Source organism: Chiloscyllium punctatum, chromosome 1, assembly GCF_047496795.1.
Source record: "Chiloscyllium punctatum isolate Juve2018m chromosome 1, sChiPun1.3, whole genome shotgun sequence".
In the NCBI taxonomy this organism is placed as follows: Eukaryota; Metazoa; Chordata; class Chondrichthyes; order Orectolobiformes; family Hemiscylliidae; genus Chiloscyllium; species Chiloscyllium punctatum.
In genome coordinates this window covers 111,763,545-111,784,211 of record NC_092739.1, presented here as the reverse complement: position 1 = coordinate 111,784,211, position 20,667 = coordinate 111,763,545, and the positions used below count along the sequence as shown (strand labels likewise).

Below are 20,667 nucleotides of genomic sequence, written 5' to 3'. Positions count from 1 at the left end.
TCCCGACCTCTTCGCCCCCACCCCCTCTCCAGCCTATCACCCTCACCTTAACCTCCTTCCACCTATCGCATTCCCAACGCCCCCTCCCCCAAGTCCCTCCTCCCTACCTTTTATCTTAGCCTGCTTGGCACACCCTCCTCATTCCTGAAGAAGGGCTTATGCCCGAAACGTCAATTCTCCTGCTCCTTTGATACTGCCTGACCTGCTGCGCTTTTCCAGCAACACATTTTTAAGCTCTGATCTCCAGCATCTGCAGTCCTCACTTTCTCCTATTTAACAAGTAATTGTAGCAATGTATAGCTGACAACAGGGAAGAACACAACATATGCATAAGAAACTTTAGATAATTTACAGAATGATAAGTGACAAATAACTTTAACAGGAGATATATGAAAATGGATATAATTTGGAAGAAAAAATATAAATATCACCTTAGCAAAAAAAAACTTGACTGGTAAAGCAAACGATCTCAATTCTGCATAATGAAAACAATAATTTTATTCAAATATCAGATGTAAATCTGCAAATATTTTTAAATTAATTCACGGGATGTGGGCATCATTGGCTAGGCCACATACCCATCCCTATTGTGCTTGAAAAGGTGGTGATGAGATGCCTATTGATCAATGCTGTCAGGGAGGGATTACCAGGGGTTTTCCCTGCATCACTGAAGGAGCAGTGATATATTTTACATGTCAGACTGGTGAATGGGTTGGTGGAGAACTTGGTGGCGTTCCCATGTAATTGCTGTCCTTGGAGATGGTAGCGCTCATAGGTGTGAAAGACGCTGTCTAAGGAGTCTTGGTGCATTTCTCTAGTGCATCTTGTAATTAGTACACACTGCTACTGCCGAGTGTTAGATCTTAAGACCATAAAATATAGGAGCAGAAATTAGGCCATACAGCCCATCGAGTCTTCGCCACCATTCAATCATGGTTGATTATGAGAAAACGGTGTTTAAAAACCTTTCTCCACATAACCTTTGATCTCCTTAAATATACTCAGAAGGACTGAATATTTGTCAATGCGTTGCCAATCAAGAGGGCTACATATTCCCAGATGCTGTCAAGCTTATGTGTTATTGGAGCTATACTCATCCAGGCAATGGGGATCATTCCATCACATTCGTTACTTGTACCGGGGGAGTGAGGAGATGGGTTATTGCAAGATTCCTAGCCTCTGAACTGATCTTGTAGACACAGAATTTAAGTCTAGTCCAGTTCAATTTCTGGTCAATGATAACCTATAAAAATAGGCATTAAAAATAGAATTTTAGTTTTTAAAACCCAAAATACCATGAAGTAAACTGACTGAAGAATTAACAAGGGACCCAAGGTTACTGACACGGTTTCGTTTTCTGTGTGTAGAAAATGTACTGATCCAAATTAAATAGCTAACCAAATACCAAGGTATAGTGCCAGAACAGTGAAGTTCAAGTCTGTAGAGACAGGTAAACAACAAGTTTTAAGAAGGATTTGATCCTGTAAATGATTTCTTTCTGCAAGAATCAGGAACACCACATTTACAGACTTCTGGCAAACATAGCAATGTCATTATTCGGACAACTTTATCCACCCATCCAAAAGTAGGATGCACATAAAGTTGTTGACGGCTAGGAGGTACAAAAAGAAAAATCATTAAATTTAACAGGTACAGTAGCGCCTCGACTTATGAACTTAATCCATTCCGGGACCCGGTTCGCAAACCGAAAAGTTCGGTTCAAAGTTCAATTTTCCCACTATTCAGATATTTCCGGAGTCTTTTCTCTTTTTTGTCTCTTGAAGGTTGGTGATGCCACAAGAAAACGATCCAGAGAAACTTGTTTTTTTCTTTGTTGCAGAATTTTCCGATAATGGGACATCACATCGTCATTTAAAATGTTCACCTTCGTTCATACCTTGAATTCCGTACGTACGTTGAAGCAAAATTTTACATACAATCCTGTTTGTAAACCGATTTGTTCATGAACGGAGTCGTTCGTATGTCGAGGCGCTACTGTATAGTGAAATATAATTGCTAAACTGTCAAAAGAGAAAATAAATAACACAAATCCATTGTTCAAGTCAGTAACATCTTTATAAATCACATCTTAAAAAAGCTGCTACAGATTGTCTTCATTTAGCTCCAAACAGTGGCACAACTACTTATCAATAATTAAATAAACAATTCTCCTCTTCATTACCATCTGCGCATTAGCAAATCCATGTGCTAATTTAGGTTGTAAAATTTTCTCCAGTGTCCCTTCTGCCAACTGATGACTACTGTTACTGCCCCAAACATACACTGTGCTCGTTTCGCTGTCACGGCTTTGAGAGTTCTGAGAACTGGTGCTGGACAGGCAGTCTAAGGCCAACCTGCAAATCTTGAGAGAGAGAAAGCAAGTAGATTAAAGTAGCATTTACTCAAGAATATAAAATATTTAACACTACCTGCATAACCATTTGTAACTATTTATTCTTCACTAGAAAGAATCCTATAAAAAACAGTAATCATTTATTCATTCTCTCCTATAAATATTCTTCATATTTCCAGTATTATAAAACAAACCTGAAGCAACACGAAGCTTTAGTGGGTTATTTATCCAGATTACAATCTCTAAGGTGGAGTCTACGTAGCATCCAGTTCTGCACCTCTTACATGGTCATTGCTTTTGCATGATCAGCCATAGAGTTGTATTTGCACAGCTCCACTACCCTGAACTTCGCAAAATCACTGTCAAAATATTTTCCTAATCAGTTACAGAATGATTATAGCTCAAAAGCAGGCTATTCAGTTAGGCGTGTTCATGGTCTACTCTCTGGAAGAGCAACTCTCAGACTCCCTGTCCACAATCTTTTCTCCAATGTCCTGCAAATAATTACGTAATTACATCAGATAATTATGTAATGCTCATTTGAAGGCCTCCATCGAGTCTCTCACCAGCACAGTTTCTCAGGCCATACATTTTAGATCCTAACCACACACTCTGAAAAATGCATTTTCTCATACCACCTTATTCTTTTTGCCAGTCAATTCATAGGTGTCTTCCTGTTTTTAACTCTTCCATCAATGGGAACAGTTTCTCCCTACCTACACTACCACAGCCAAAATCCACCATCAAATTTCCGCATAATCTTCCTTTATCCGAGGGATATAAAAATCACTATGTCCATGCCACATACAGTAGGTCAATTCCAATCTGGCCAATTATTCTACTATTGGTCTAATCTCAAAGAAATGGAAGGGATCATCATCAGTGCTGTAAACAGCACTTTCTCAGCAATAACCTGCTCAAAGTCATATCCCTTAGTTTAACCAGTCCAAGCCAACCATATCCCCAAACTAAACTAATCCCACCGGCCTGCATTTGGTACATATCCCTTCAAATCTTACCTATTCATGAACTTATGCAATTGTCTTTTAAATGTTGTAACTGCACCTGAATCTGCCACTTGCTCTGGAATTTCACTCCACACACTGACCACTCCAAAAAAAGTTGCCCCTCATGTCCTTTTTAAATTCTTTCTCCTCTCACCTTAAAAATATACCACCTGGTTTTAACCTCCCCCACCTTACTTTATCTATGCCCATCATGATTTTATAAGGCTCAATAAGGTCATCCTCAACCTCCCACGCTCCAGTGAAAAAAAAATACCAGCCTTTCCAGTCTATTTTTATATCTCGAACCCTTCATTCTCAGTAACATCCTGGTATTGGTTTTCTGAACCCGCACCAGTTTATTAATACCCTTCCTATAACAAGGTGACCAGAACTGCATACAGTACGCCAGAAAAAGCCTCATCAACATCCTGCACAAGCTCAACATGACATCCCAACTCCTACTCAAAAAGTCTGATCAATGAAGGCAAGCATGTTAAACACCTTCTTAACCACCCTGTCTACTTGTCACGCAAATTTCAAAGAATTATGCATCCGAACCCAGAGGTCTCTGTTCTACAACATTACCCAGAGCCCTGCCATTAATAGTATAAGTCCTAGTCAGAGTCATAGAGATGTACAGCATGGAAACAGACCCTCTGGTCCAACCTATCCATGCCAACCAGATATCCCAACCCAATCTAGTCCCACCTGCCAGCACCTGGCCCATATCCCTCCAAACCCTTCCGATTCAAACACCCGTCCAGATGCCTTTTAAATGATGCAATTGGACCAGCCTCAACCACTTCCTCTGGCAGCTCATTCCATACACGTACCACCCTCTGTGTGAAAATGTTGCCCCGTAGGTCTCTTTCTATATCTTTCCCCTCACACCCTAAACCTATGCCCTCTTGTTCTGGACTCCCTGACCCCAGGGAAAAGACTGCCTATTTATTCTATCCATGCCCCTCAAATTTTGTAAACCTCTATAAGGTCACCCCTCAGTCTCCGACACTCCAGGGAAAACAGCCCCAGCCTGTTCAGCCTCTCCCTACAGCTCAAATCCTCTAAACCTGGCAACATCCTTGTAAATCTTTTCTGAACCCTTTCAAGTTTCACAACATCTTCCCGATAAGAAGGAGACCAGAATTGCACGCAATATTCTAACCCATGTCCTGTACAGCCGCAACATGACCTCCCAACTCCTATACTCAATACTCTAACCAATGAAGGAAAGCATACCAAACACCTTCTTCACTATCCTATCTACCTGCGACTCCACTTTCAAGGAGCTATAAACCTGCATTCCAAGGTCTCTTTGGTCAGCAACATTCCCTAGGACCTTACCATTAAGTGTATAAGTCCTGCTAAGATTTGCTTTCCTAAAATGAAGCACTTCTCATTTATCTGAATTAAACTCCATCTGCCACTTCTTAGCCCATTGGCCCATCTGGTCAAGATCATGTTGTAATCTGAGGTAACCCTCTTCGCTGTCCATTACACCTCCAATTTTGGTGTCATCTGCAAACTTACTAACTATGCCTCTTATGCTCGCATCCAAATCATTTATGTAAATGACAAGATGTAGATGACCCAGCACCGATCCTTGTGGCACTCCACTGGTCACAGTCCTGCTCTTATTTATTTTATACCAAAATACAATACCTAACACTTATTCAAATTAAACTCCATTTGCAACTCTTCAGCCCACTGACGCTCAGTTTGGGTTCCACCACAGCTCCTCAGTTCCTGATTTTGCTACAGCCTTGGTCCAAACATGGACAAAAGAGGTGAACTCCAGGACTGAGGTGGAAGTGGCTTCAATGAACACAAAGGGAACATTTGACAGAGTATGGCATCAAAGAGTTGTTGTAAAACTCAAATCAATGGAAATCAGGAAAACTCTTTACTATTTAAAAACCTTGCTTAACACAAAGAAAGATGGTGCAGTTGTTGGAGGGCAATCATCTCAGCCATAGACTGTCATAGTAGGAGTTCCCTGGGGTAAGGTTAAAGGCTCAACCGTCTTGAAGTGCCTCATCAATGACCTTTCCTCCAATGACTTCCCTTATGGTGCCAGGAACCTGGGTTCGAGTGCATGGAGTTTGCATGTTCTCCCCATGTCTGCAAGGGTTTCATCCAGTTTCCTCCCATAGTCCAAAGATGTACAGGTTCGGTGGATTGGCCATGTGAGATTGCCCTTAAATGTGCAGGCTAGGTGGATTAGCCATTGGAAATGCAGGGTTAGAGGGACAGAAAAGGGGGGGGAAAACTGGGTGCAATGCTCCTGAAAAGTTTATGATTAGATTAAATTTCTTACAGTGTGGAAACAGGCCCTTCGGCCCAACAAATCCACAGTGACCCTCCGAAGAGCGACCCACCCAGACCCATTCCCCTACAGTTACCTCTTCACCTAACACTACGAGCAATTTAGCATGGCCAATTCACCTAACCTGCACATTTTTGGACTGTGGGAGGAAACCAGAGCACCCGGAGGAAACCCACGCAGACACGGGGAAAATGTGCAAACTCCACACAGACAGTTGCCTGAAGCAGGAATTGAACCCGGGTCCCTGGCGTTGTGAGGCAGCAGTGCTAACCACTGTGCCACCCCAAATGTAACCTCAATGGGCTGAATGGCCTGCTTCCACAGTGTAGGAATTCTGTGATTCTATGATTCTATAAAGGTCAGACATGGGGATATTTTCTGATGATAAAATGTTTAGCACCATTTGTGAATCCTCTGATAAACTTGATTCTTGAAGCAGTCCATGTACACGTTTAGATCAGAGTGGTGCTGGAAAAGCAGAGCAGGTCAGGCAGCATCCGAGGAGCAGGAAAATTGACGTTTCAGGCAAAATCCCTTCATCAGGAATCCCTTCAACCTGCTGAAAGGCTTGCGCCACCTCCAGGCTTCAGCTGATAGTCTGACCCATGCCATGCAACTGGCAAGCAAAGACCATCACTAGCAGGAGACCATCTAACTATCTCCCTTTGACCTTACCATTGCTAAATTCCCCCACTGGTTAATATCCTAGAGATTACATTGATCTGAAACCGAATTGGACCAATCATATAAAAATTATGAGTACAACAGCCTATGAGTTCTGCTTGGATAATTGATTTCCTGACTTGTCAAAGCTACCAACCAACTAAACAGGACAAGTCATAAGAATTAGGAGCTGAAATAGGCTGTCCAGCCCTTCAGGCTTGCTCCACCATTCAATAAGATCACAGCTGATCCTCTAGTTCAACATTACTATCCTGCAGTAGGGCCTGTACACCTTGATGTTTTTAATATGCAGAATTGTTGATTTCAGTTTCAAGCAATCAAAAAACTGTTGCCACAGCCCATTGAGGCAGAAAGTTGCGAAGATTCACCACCCTCTGAATGAAGAAAATTCTTTTCACCTAAGTACTAAATAGTCAACCGCTTATCCTGAAACAGTGCAACCAGTCTGGTCCATGCGACACACACTAAGAGCTTGCTTACTGAGAATGATCAATTTATTCTAAACAACCATAGAGAAAGACCAACTTTTATCTCTGCCCTTTCAACTCATTATGCTGCACTGGCTGAATAAACTAGCAGCCTATTCTAACCCTACTTTCCCACATCAGGACATAGCACTAACTTGCAAGGCTTTGATTGCAAATTCAGGTTTTTTTTTTCAATGATTTGAGGGTTTCCGCCTCAGCCAGTAAACTGGGCAGTAAATGCTCCCACCATCCACTGGGCAAAAAATACTTGCCTTAAGTCCTTGCGGATCCTTTCACTGATCACTTTAAATCTGTACTCCCAAAGATTCTCTGCTAGGAGAAACAGACCTTCCCTATCCACCCTATTCAAGCCACTCATTATTTTGAATGCCTGTCACCCCTCGGCCTCACCTATTTTCAGAGAAACAACACTAGTCTAACCAATCTTACCTGATAACTGCAATTTTCAAGCCTTTGACAACAGTCTTGTCAATTCTTGTACTGCCACTGAAACAATTATGCCCTTTTGGGAACACAGTGACTAGGACTGTACATAAAATTCTCGCTATGGCTTATGTATTTTCAGCATTAGATCCCTGCTCGTGTCCAACAACTCACCCAATGAAGGAAAGTATCGCACAGGCCTTCTTTACAATCTATTCTATCACCTTCAGAGTTCTGTGGACATGTACTTCAAGGTCTCTCACTTCCTCTAACCCTTTCAATATTGTCCCATATACTGTGTGTTTCTTTGCTTTGTTAGCCCACACTCAGTTGAGCAAAATACTCAAGTCCAATATACTAAAAATGAATAGAACATACAACACAGAAAAGTAGAGCAAAGAGCAGGCCCTTTGGCCCAAGTTATTGTGCCGAGGTTTAATCCTAATGTAAAATATAATAACTTAACCTACGCACCCCTCAACTCACTGCTATCCATGTGCATGTCCAGCAGTTGCTTAAATGTCCCCAATGAGTCTGCTTCCACCACCACAGCTGGCAACGTATCCATGCATTCACAACTCTCTGTGTAAAGAACCTACCTCTGACATCTCCTTTATACCTTCATCCTAATATCTTCAAACAATGACTCCTCGTACCAGTCAATCCTGCCCTGGGGAAAAAGTGTCTGGCAATTGACTCTATTTATTCCACTTATTATCTTATATACCTCGATCAGGTCTCCTCTCTTCCTCCTTCTCTCCAGAGAGAAAAGTCCGAGCTTATTCAACCTTTCTTCATACAGCAAGCCCTTCAGTCCAGGCAGCAAACTGGTAAACCTTCTTTGTACCCTCTCCAAAGCCTCCATATCTTTCCTATAGAAGGGCAACCAGAACTGTACACAATATTACAAGTGTGGTCTCACCAAGAACTTGTAGAGCTGTAGCAAAACCTCGCGGCTCAAACTTGATACCCCTGTTAATGAAAGCCAAAACACCATGTGCATTCTTAACAACCCATTTGATAAGGTTCCCCATGGTAAAGTCAGGAAGTATGGGATACAGGGAGATTTGGCTATCTGTATTCAGAATTGGTTGGCTGACAGAAGGCAGAGAGTGGTTTAGATGGAAAATATTCTGCTTGGAGGACAGGGTTGAGTGGGGTCCCGCAAGGCTCTGTTAAATCACTTGGGTGGCAACTTTGAGGGATCCATGTACTTGCACACCCAGATCCCTCTGTTCCTCCACTCTGCCAAGAATCCTGTCTTTAATCCTATATTCAGCATTCGAGTTCAACCTTCCAAAATGCATCACTTTGCATTTATCCAGGTTGAACTCCATCTGCCATTTCTCAGCCCAGCTCTGCATCCTGTCTATGTCGCGCTACAGCCTGTAGTAGCCCTCTATACAATCGATGACACCTCCAACCTTTGTGTCATCTGCAAATTTACTAACCCATCCCTCAACCTCCTCATCCAAGTCATTTATAAAAACTACAAAGAGCCCAAGAACAGAGCCCTGCAGGACCCCACTCAACACTGACCTCCAGGCAGAATATTTTCCATCTACAACCACTCTCTGCCTTCTGTCAGCCAACCAATTCTGAATCCAGATAGCCAAATCTCCCTGTATCCCATACTTCCTGACTTTACTATGGGGAACCTTATCAAATGCCTTGCTGAAATCCATAAACACCACATCCACTGCTCGACCTTCGTCGACCTGTCTTGACACCTCCTCAAAGAACTCAATAAGATTTGTGAGGCATGACCTGCCCCTCACAAAGCTATGCTGACTGCCTTTAATCACACTATGCTTTGCCAACGAGTCATAAATCCTATCCCTCAGAATTCTTTCCAAAACGTTGCTGACCACAGACATAAGACTGATTGGTCTGTAATTGTCAGAGATTTCCCTATTACCCTTCTTGAAAAGAGGAACAACATTCGCCTCCTTCCAATCCTCCGGTACGACTCCTGTGGAGTGAGGAGGCAAATATCCTCGCCGGCAGCTTAGCAACTTCCTTTCTCACTTCCCGGAGCATCCTAGGATAAATCTGGTCTGGCCCCGGGGACTTATCAATGTTAATGTTTTCCAAAATTTCCAGCACATCAATTTTGATTTGGTCAAGACTGCATCCCAGCTCCTCAAAGTTTTCATTCAGAGCAAGGTCCCTTTTCTTGGTGAAAACCAAAGCAAAAAACTCATTTAAGGCTTCCTCTATCTGCTCAGACTCCACGCACAAGTTCCTTCGGCTTTCCCTGATTGGTTCTACCTGCTCCCTGATCATTCTCTTATTCCTCACATATGAATAAAATGCCTTTGGGTTCTCCCTAATCCTTCTTGCTAAGCCTTTTTCGTGCCCCCTCCTGCCTCTCCTCAGTCCATTTCTGAGCTCCTTTCTAGCAAGCCTGTAATCCTCTAAAGCTGTGCTAGATCCTTGCTTCCTCCACCTTACATAAGCTGCCTTCTTCCTTTTGACGAGAAGTTCCTCTGTTCTCGTCATCTAAGGTTCCTTAATCTTACCCCTTCTTACCTGTCTCAGAGGAACAAATTTGTGCATCACTCACAACAACTGCTCCTTAAATAGTCTCCACATGTCTGCTGTACCCTTTGTGGAACAATTGCTCCCAGACTGTACTTCCCAACTCCTCTCTGATAGCACCATAATTTCCTTTTCCCCAATTAGATATCTTCCCTCGGTAACTGCTCCTTTCACTCTCCAAGGCTATACTAAATATGAGGCAGTTGTGATCACTGTCACCAAAGTATTTTCCCACCGCGAGATCTGACACCTGTCCTGGTTTGCTACTGAGCACCAAATCCAAAATGGCCTGTACCCTTGTCGGTCTGTCTACATACTGAGTAAGGAAATCCTCCTGAACACACCTGACAAAAACAGCTCCGTCCAAACCATCTGCACTAAGGAGGTTCGAGTCGATACTGGGAAAGTTGAGCACTGCTACTTCTGCATTTTTGCAGAATCCACCCGCCTATGAATTCTTCAATCTCTCTACTGCTAGGTGGTCTGTAAAAAGCCCCCAATGTGGTGGCTATTCCCTTGCTGTTCCTAACTTCCACCTGTACTGACTCAGTAGGCAAACCTTCCTCAACAACCTTCGTTTCTGTAGCTGTGATGCACTCTCTGATTAGCAATGCTACACATCCTCTTGGGTGTGTAGCATTGCTAATGAGCAATGAGCACCCAATTACTCATTGTCTTGGTGCATATAGGCACCAATGATAAGTAGAAAACGAGATGAGGTCCTGAAAGAAAAATTCAGGGAGCTAGGAGAGAAGTTAAAGAGAAGGATCTCAAAAGTAGTGATCTAGGGATTACTACCAGTGCCACGTGCTGGCCAGTGTAGAAATGGGAAAATAGGCAGGATGAACATGTGGCTTGAGAGGTGTGGAGGAGGGAGGGGTTCAGATTTGTAGGACATTGGGACCGGTTCTGGGGAAGGTGGGACTATTACAAAAGGGACAGTCTACACCTGAACCAGACCAGAACCAATGTTCTTGGGGGAGTTTTTGCTCCTACTATTGGGGAGGTTTTAAAATAATGTGGCAGGAGACTGGAACCAGAAGAGAAAACAAGTAGGCAGTGAGGTAGAGACTGGAGACTGTAAGAATTATGAAGATAGCATTAATAAAGGGAAGAGTAGGCAGAGAGCAGATGAGACCAATAAAACTGGTGGTATGAAATGCATCTACTTTAAATGCAAGGAGTATAGTGTGTAAGGCAGATGAACTTAGGGCTTGGATTGGTGACTGGGAGTATGATATTATTGCAATCACAGAGACTTGGTTGAAGGAAGGGCATGATGATTGGCAATTAAATGTTCCAAGATATAGACATTTCAGACAGGACAGGGAGGGAAATAAAAAGGGGGGTAGAGTTGCATTGCTGGTCAAGGACGATATTACGGCTGTGCTAAAGGAGCACACTATGGAGGTCTTGGGTAGTGAGGCATTATGGGTGGAGCTGAGAAATAAGAAGGGTGCAGTCACACTTTTGGGTCTGTATTACAGGCCTCCCAACAGTGAGCGTGAGGTAGAAGAACAAATAGGTAAACAGATGATGGAAAGACACAGGCAATAGGGTAGTGGTGATGGGAGATTTTAATTTTCCCAACATTGACTGGGATACACTGAACGTCAGAGGTCTGGATGGAGTAGAATTTGTAAGAAGCATCCAGGAGAGATTTCTAGAGCACTATGTCAATAGTCTGACAAGGGAAGGGGCCATATTGGACCTGGTACTGGGGAACGAGCCAGGACTGGTGGTAGAAGTTGCGGTGGGGGATTTCTTTGGGAACAGTGACAATTCTGTAAGTCTTAGCATACTCGTAGATAAAGAAGAGATTGGCCCTAAGGGAAGAGTGCTAAACTGGGCCTAGGCCAATTATATCAAAATTAGGCAGGAGCTGGGAAATGTGGATTGGACACAGCTATTTGAAGGGAAGTCCACATTTGAGATGTGGGAGGCTTTCAAAGATAGTGCAGGATAAGCATGTCCCGTTGAAGGCAAAGGAAAGGAAGGGCAAGATTCGTGAACCGTGGATGACAGGAGAAATTGTACAACTAGCCAAGAGGAAAAGAGAAGCATACATAAGGTCTAGGCAGCTAAGAACAGAACAGGCCCTGGAAGAATATCGGAAGAATGGGACAAATCTTAAACGAGGAATCAAGCGGGCTAAAAGGGGTCATGAAATAGCTTTAGTGAGCAGAATTAAGGAGAAGCCCAAAGCATTTTATTCTTATATAAGAAGCAAGCGGGTAACTAGAGAAAGAATTGGTCCACTAAAGGATAACGAAGGAAGGCTGTGTGTCGAACCTGAGAGAATGGGTGAGATTCTGAATGAGTGAGATTCTGAATGAGTACTTTGCATCAGTGTTCACTGAGGAGAGGAACATGATGAATGTTGAGATTAGAGATAGAAGTTTGATTAGTCTGGATCACATAAGTAGGGAAGATATGTTGGGTAGGCTAGAGGTTATTAAGGTGGACAAATCCCCAGGACTGGATGGGATCTATCCTAAGTTGCTGAGGGAGGTGAGGGGGGAAATAGCTGGAGCCCTGACAGATATCTTTGTGGCATCCTTAAACATAGGTGAGGTGCAGGAGGACTGGAGGGTTGCTCATGTTGTCCCCCTGTACAAGGAGGGTAGTAGGGATATTCTGGGTAACTACAGAGCAGTGAGCCTGACGTCGGTGGTGGGAAAGTTGCTGAAGAAGGTACTGAGGGATAGGATCTATTTATATTTAGAAAAGAATGGGCTTATCAGTGATAGGCAACATGGTTTTGTGCGGGGGAGATCGTGCCTTACCAACTTAATAGAGCTCTTCAAGGAAGTGACCAAGTTGCTAGATGAAGGAAGGGCCTTTGATGTCATATACATGGACTTTAGTAAGGCGTTTGATAAGGATCCCCATGGTAGACTAATGGAGAAAGTGAAGTCAGATGGTGTGCAGGGTGTTCTAGCTAGATGGATAAAGAACTGGTTGAGCAATAGGAGACAGAGAGTAGTAGTTGAAGGGAGTTTCTCGAAATGGAGAAAGGTGACCAGTGGTGTTCCACAGGGGTCAGTGTTGGGGCCACTGTTGTTTGTAAAATACATAAATGATCTAGAAGAGGGCACTGTTGGTATGATCAGCAAGTTTGCAGATGACACAAAGATTGGTGGAGTCGCAGAGAGCATAAGGGACTATCAGAGAATACAGGAGGATATAGATAGACTGGAGAGTTGGGCGGAAAAGTGGCAGATGGATTTCAATCCAGATAAATGTGAGGTGATGCATTTAGGCAAGACTAATTTTAGAGCGAATTATACAATGAACGGAAGAGCCTTGGGAAAAGTTGATGGGCAGAGAGATCTGGGAGCGTAGGTCCATTGTACCCTGAAGGTTGCTGCACAGGTGGATAGTGTGGTCAAGAAGGCATATAGTATGCTTGCTTTCATTGGACGGGGTATTGAGTATAAGAGCTGGCAAGTCATGACGTTGCTTCAGCCGCATTTAGAATACTGTGTACAGTTCTGGTCGCCACATTACCAAAAGGATGTGGATGCTTTGGAGAGGATGCAGAGAAGGTTTACGAGGATGTTGCCTGGTATGGAAGGTGCTAGCTATGAAGAAAAATTGAGTAGGTCAGGTTTATTTTCATTAGAAAAAAGAAGATTTAGAGGGGACCTGATTGAGGTTTATAAAACCATGAAGGGTATAGACAGGGTGGATAGAGACAAGCATTTTCCCAGGGTGAAGGATTCAATAATGAGAGGTCATGCTTTCAAGATGAGAGGTGGAACGTTTCAGGGGGATACACACAGCAAGTACTTCAGAGGGTGGTGGACGTTTGGAACGCGTTGCCAGCAGAGGTGGTAGAGGCAGGCATGGTAGATTCACTTAAGACGCGTCTAGATAAATGCATGAGTAGGTGGGGAGCAGAGGGATACAGATGATTAGAAATTGACCGATAGGTTTAGACAGTACATTTGGATCAGTTCAGGCTTGGAAGGCCGAAAGGCATGTTCCTGGGCTGTAAATTTTCTTTTTTCTTTGTTTTCTTTTTTCCACCGTCCCTGTTCTTTTTAAACGTTCTAAACCCTGGAACATCAAGCTACCATTCCTGTCCCTGTGAAATCCACGTCTCCGTAATGGCCACAACATTGTAGCCCCAAGTACTGATCCATGCTCTAAATTAGTCACTCTTATTTCGAACACTCCTTGCATGAAAACAGACACACTTTAACTGATCCCTTTGTTTCATCGCGTGAGGAACCTTCCTGACAGATCCAATACATCCTGTCACTGCCCCATCTGCAACTGACCCCCTCTCAGACATGTGGCTCTGATTCCCATCCCCCTGCCAAACTAGTTTAAACTCTCCCAAATCACACGAGCAAATCTTCCACCCAGGACACTTGTGCCCCTCCAGTTCAGGTGCAACCCGTCCTTCATGTACAGGTCCCACCTTCCCTGGAAGGTATCCCAATGGTCTAGGTATCTGAAGCCCTCTCTCCTGCACAGCCCCGCAGCCACGTGTTAAGCTGCATTCGCTGACTGTTCCTCATCTCACTGTCTCATTGCACCAGTAGCAAACCTGAGATCACTGCTCATGAATGGCAGTAAATAAAACAGTGAGAGTAACTCAGAATGTTCAGTAAATATACATTCCATATAAATAAGATAAAAATTTTGCGAGAAAACTCCAACCACAGTTATTAACATTAAACGAGAGATTTAAAACATTATAAGGAATAGGAGTAAGCCTGAGAACTGGGAGATCCTTTTAAACCACCAAGGGTGACTAAAGGTTGATACAAAAGGGAAAAAAGAAATTAAGGTAAAATTAACCAGGAACATTAGCACAGATTTGAAAACGTTTTATAACTATATAAAAATAACAGCAATTAAAATAAATGTCAGCCCATTAGGGGCAGAGAAAGGACATTTCAGTTGAAATTAGGAAATGGCAGAGATGTCGAACAAATGTTTTGTGGTCTACCTTTGAAGTGGTAGACCACAAATTACACACCCAAAACAAAGAGTAACCAAGAGGTATTGGAGAGTGAAGAACTTGAAGAAAATCATGTCAGCATAGAAAATGTATTAGAGAAACTTAAACTAATAGTTAACAATTTCACAGGACTTGATGACCTATACCCAAGGGGCTCTAAAAGAGGTAGATAAGATATAGTCAAAGTACTGGCTATGATTTACGAAATCCTCTATATTCTGGAGTAGCCCCAGTAAATTAATAGTAATTGTTCCATTGTTACGCAAGGAAGGAGGGAATGTGAAACATAACAATAGATCTAAAAGGCTGATCAATCATCAGTTAGGGAAAATGGTAGAGCCGATAAGGAAATCATGCAAGTGCACGTAAGATAATTTCACATGAATCATGACAGTGAATAAGTGTTTCATGAATTCATTAGTTCATTGGGGAATGTAATTAGTAGAGTAGATAAAAGGTATCCAGTAAGTGCACAATATTTGGATTTCCTGAAGCTATTTTGTGTCACATGAAAGAGTGACATGCAAATACATGGCCCATGGAGTTGGGAATAGCGCATTAGCATTGGTTATCAGATAGAAAACAAAGAATGGAGCATTTTCAAGTTGGGAGGCAAAAATGGAGTGCTGCATCATTCAGTAATGGGCTGTCAGCAATTTACAATCTGTGCTAATCAAGAGAATAACATTTCGATTTGCTGATGACGCAAAGTGGGAATATAAGATAATGAGGACTTGTAACTAACTGAGCCATAGGCCAAAGAAATATAAATTGGGGAAGTACGAGATTATTCACTTACTAACAAGAATGTAATGACAAAATACTTCTGTAAAGGGTAGAAATCTTTTAAAATCTTGATGTACTGAGTTCTTGGGTGTAATCATTTGGGAACACAAAGTTTGCCAGCAGGCGCATCAAGCAATTGGAAAGCTGAATGGTGCACTGACCTTTATTACTTAGGCAATGAGACTTTCATGAAAATAGGATTAGAATAGCTAGGTGGTTGGCACAGACTCAACGGGTTGAAGGGTCCTTTTTCTGTATAGTGTACAGATTTGCTCTCCATATCAAAAGGAACAATGCATTTTCTTCAAAAGTGGTTCAGTGAGGGTTCATTAAATTGGTTCCTGGGATGATAGGGTTGGTCAATGATGAAAGGTTGAATAAATCAGGCCTATGTTCTTGACAGGCAGATTTGAGGGGCCAAATGATCTACCTATGCTCTTATTTCTTTTGAAACATACAAGAGTAGCTACATATACAAGTACAGGCAGTAATTGGGAGTTATTGGAGTAGAGGTACTGTCATTAGACTAGTAATCTAGCGACCCATCTGGGAACAGGGGTGAGAATTCCACAAGCGGTAAAAATTAATAAATTTAGAATCTAAAATTAGTCTAACGTTGACCATTAAAACACTCAAGAAAATCCATGTAGTTCACTATTGCTCTCGAGGGAAAGAAGCCCAGCTATCCTTACCTGGTCAAACCTTTATTAACCTTTAAATGCCTTTTAAAATGGCTACAATTCCTTCCAATAGAAGGAATAAATCCACTCAGACTACCTACAAGGCACCAGAAATGACAACAGCAGACACAGCCATGTTGACTGCATGAGATCCTACAAACCCTATCATTATGCAAAAATTGAGAGAGCTGTCCCATAGACCAATCAAACTAGACAGTCATTCTCATGGAATCAACTTATAGACAAGATCAGACACCACCATTACTGAGTGGTATACAGTAGGAATGAGGTCGCCTGGGTAATCAATATCAGCTTTGGACCCCCATTAACACATCTGGACAAACATGGACAAGGAAATCCCCTGATCATAAATAACTGCGCACACCACACACATCGCAAAGCATTCGGGCTGATGAATTGATTCTCTGTCATGTTGAACATCACTCTAGGATTCACTGAAAGTGGTAAGAGCACAGAATGTACTCTGGCTGGTGGACTGCAAAGTTCATTGCCAACAGAAGTTTGGCAAAATTACTGACCAAACCTGAAAGGCCATAGATGCTAAACTGAGCCCACAACTGATGGTGAGGGAACGAACATAAAAGGTAAAAGGTATTGATCTCATCCTCAGCCTACCTGTTGCAGATGCATCTCACATGAACCAATAGGAGGCAGAGTCATACAGCACAGTAAAGGCCCGATGGCCCACTGGCTGTGCTAGCCTACCTACAGTAAACTCACTTTGCAGGACTTGGCCCATGGCCCTGAATATCACAATATCTCAAGTGCTAAGGTTTCCTGCCTCTAATACCCACCCAGGAAGTACATTCCAGATTCCTATTATCCTCTGGGTGAAAAAAATTTTCTTCAAATACCCTCTAAATCCATTGCCTTTCATTTTGAAATTATGTCTCCTCATTACTAATCCATCAACAATGATGCTGCTTTGTATTTTAAAATAGCCCAAAAGAACTACAGGTGCTGGAATTCAGAAAGGAAAACAGAAATTGCTGGAAAAAGTCAGCAAGTTTTGTGGAGAGAAATCAGTAAAAATTTTAGGTCCACTGACCCTGTTTTGAAGGATCACTTAACCCAAAACATTAACTGATTTCTCTCCACAGATGCCACCAGAGTTTGCTGACTTTTTCCCAGCAATTTCTGTTTTTGTTTCCTATTCATCTTGTAGATGCTTCTCAATCGAGTCCCCCATCAGCCTTCTCTGCTTGAAAGAAAACAATCAGAGCCTTCCTTCCAGCCTCCCTTCATAGATAAAATTATTCAGCCAAAGCAACATCCTGGTAAATATTCGCTGCATCCCTTCCAGTGCAATCACACTGTACAAGTACACAGGCGACCATAACTGCACACAGTATTCCAGCTGTAGCCTAACCAGAGTTCTGAACACCTCCAACATAACCATCACGTAATCTGAAACGACTGATAAAGGCAAGTGTCTTGTATGCTTTCTTAATTACCTATTACATGAGAACATAAGAATGAGAGCAGGCATAGGCAATTCAGCCCCTCATTATGGCCTCAACTCCCTGTAACCCTTCAACCCGTTACTATTTTTAAAAGTTTATCTCCTCGTTATATGTCCCATCATTCACACACACTTGAGTAGTGAATTCCACAGATTCAGAATCCCTTGAGAAGTAATTTCTCATTTCAGATTTAAATCTGCTACACATAATCCTAAAACAATGGAGGATTGCTCTTGTTTTAGGAAGCCCCACACAAGGAAACATCTTTTGTATGTCTCTCCTTGTCAATTATTTCAGTTATGTGTAAGAATAATAGGGTGGAGAGAGTAGGCAATTTTATCTTTCCAAACATAGATTGGGACTGCCATAGTGTTAAGGGTTTAGATGGAAAGGAATTTGTTAAGTGTGTACAAGAAAAATTTCTGATTCAGTAAATGGATGTACCTACTAGTGAAGGTGCAAAATTTGACCTACTCTTGGGAAATAAGGCAGGGCAGGTGATTGGGGTGTCACTGGGGGAGCACTTTGGGGCCTGAGACCATCATTCTATTAGTTTTAAAATAGTGATGGAAAAGGATAGACTAGATCTAAAAGTTGAAGTTCTAAATTGCAGGAAGGCTAATTTTGATGGTATCAGGCAAGAACTTTCAAAAGCTGATTGGGGGCAGATGTTTGCAGGTAAAGGGACGGCTAGAAAATGGAAAGCCTTCAGAATTGCAATAACCAGAGTCCAGAGACAGTATATTCCTGTTAGGGTGAAAGGAAAGGCTGGTAGGTATAGGGAATGCTGTATGAGGAGAGAAATTAAGGGTTTGGTTAAGAAAAAGAAGGAAGCATATGCCAGGTATAAACAGGAGAGATCGAGTGAATCCTGAGAAGAGTATAAAGGCAGTAGAGGATACCTCAGAGGGAAATCAGGAGGGCAAAAAGGGGACAGGAGATAGTTTTGGCAAATAGGGTTAAGGAGAATCCAAAGGATTTTTACAAATATATTAAGGACAAAAGGGTAACTAGGGAGACATTAGGGCCCCTTAAAGATCAGCAAGACGACCTTTGTGTGGAGACACAGTAGATGGGGGAGATATTAAATGAGTATTTTGCATCAGTATTTACTGTGGAAATGTACATGGAAAATATAGAATGTGGGGAAATAATGACCACATTACAGAGGAGTAAATGCTGGATGTCTTGAAATGCATAAAAGTGGGTGGATCCCCAGGACCTGAACTGGTGTACTCCAGAACTCTGGAAAGCTAGGGAAGTGATTGCAGGGTTTCTTGCTGAGATATTTGTATCATCGATAGACACAGGTGAGATGCCAGAACACTGGAGGTTGACTAATGTGGTGCCACTATTTAAGAAAGTTGGTAAGGACAAGCCAGAGAACTATACAGCGACATCAGTGGTGGGCAAGTTGTTGGAGGGAATCCTGAGGGACAGGATGTTCATGTCAGAGACTGACGGGTGACCTTATAGAGGTTTACAAAAGCATGAAGGGCATGGATAGGGTAAATAGGGAAACTCTTTTCCCTGGGGTCAGGGAGTCCAGAACTAGAGGGTATAGATTTAGGGTGAGAGGGGCAAGATATAAAAAGAGACCTGCAGGGCAACTTTTTCCACACAGAGGGTGGTACGTGTATGGAATGAGCTGCCAGACGATGTGGTGGAGGCTGGTACAATTGCAACACTGAAGATGCATTTGGATGGGTATATGAATAGGTAGGGTCTGGAGGGATATGGGCCGGGTGCTGGCAGATGGGACTAGATTGGGTTGGGATATCTGGTTGGCATGGATGGGTTGGACCGAAGGGTCTGTTTCCATGCTGTACATCTCTATGACTCTATCTCTTCTTCCTTAGGTTGACGTTTTCTCTTATTTCTATAACATTTTCCTTGATATGAGGAATATAATCACTTGTGTGTTCAGAAATGGCCCCTTAAATATCAGCCACTGTCTCCTAATCCATCCCTTAGTTTAATCTACCAATTCACTTGGCTAGTTCAGCTTTAATTTCTACATAGTTGTCTTTATTTAAGTTTTAGTCTTCGATCAATTCTACTCCTTTTCAAACTTGATATAAAATTCACATTGTGGTAACTGCTTCTTAGCTTGATAGCTATGCAGTGTCATTTCAATGTGTTAATGTGCACAGCTGATTTTTCCTGTGATCTGTAGTGGCAACCAGGTAATTCATTTACTGACATTTTTAATTACCTTGTATGGACCACTGAATCTTGTCTTCAGAAGTCCTCCTTATAAATATGCTAATGCTTTGTGACTCACTTTGGAAAAAGTAACAAGGCATGGGTGTACTCAATGAATGGCAAGACACTAGGAAGCTCAGCGAAGCAGAGATCTTGGGGTACTTGTCCACAGACCCCACTGTGGCTGGACAGTTTAATAGGTTAGGTGAAAAGGCAAAAATTTTGCTGATGAAGTTTAGTATGGATGAGTGTGAGATTATCCATTCTGGTAGAAAAACCACTTATTTAAATGTTGAAAAACTTCAGAGCGCTTTGCTGCAGAGGGATCTGGGTATCCTCATGGAAGAGTTGCACAAAATATGAATGCAGCAGTTAACAAGAAAAGTAAATGAAATTTTGGTATTTATTGCTAAGGACCAACTCGTCCATACCGAACAGATATTCCACCCCAATCTAGTCCCACCTACCAGCATCCGGCCCATATTCCTTCAAACCTTTCCAATCATATACCTCCAGATGCCGTTTAAATGTTGCTAGCCCCCACCACTTCCTCTGGCAGCCCAATCCACAAGCACACCACCTTCTGTGTGAAAAAGTTGTCCCTTAAGTCTCTCTTTTAAACGTTTTCCCTCTCACCCTAAATCTATGCCCTTTAGTTCTGGACTTCCCCACCCCAGGGAACAGAGACCTTGTCTATTTAATCTAACCATGTCCC

The 20,667-nt window shown here is 42.4% G+C and overlaps 1 protein-coding gene across 4 annotated transcripts in view; it reads right to left on the bottom strand.

Annotated features, from left to right (window-relative positions):
- LOC140478739 (probable E3 ubiquitin-protein ligase HERC1) overlaps positions 1 to 20,667 on the bottom strand; it is a 342,968-nt gene that overhangs the window by 292,189 nt on the left and 30,112 nt on the right. For all 4 annotated transcript variants that reach the window (XM_072572083.1, XM_072572056.1, XM_072572075.1 and 1 more), the window contains exon 4: positions 2,183 to 2,362. In XM_072572083.1, the coding sequence (XP_072428184.1) occupies positions 2,183 to 2,362 (180 nt within the window). The remainder of the gene's footprint in view (positions 1 to 2,182; positions 2,363 to 20,667) is intronic.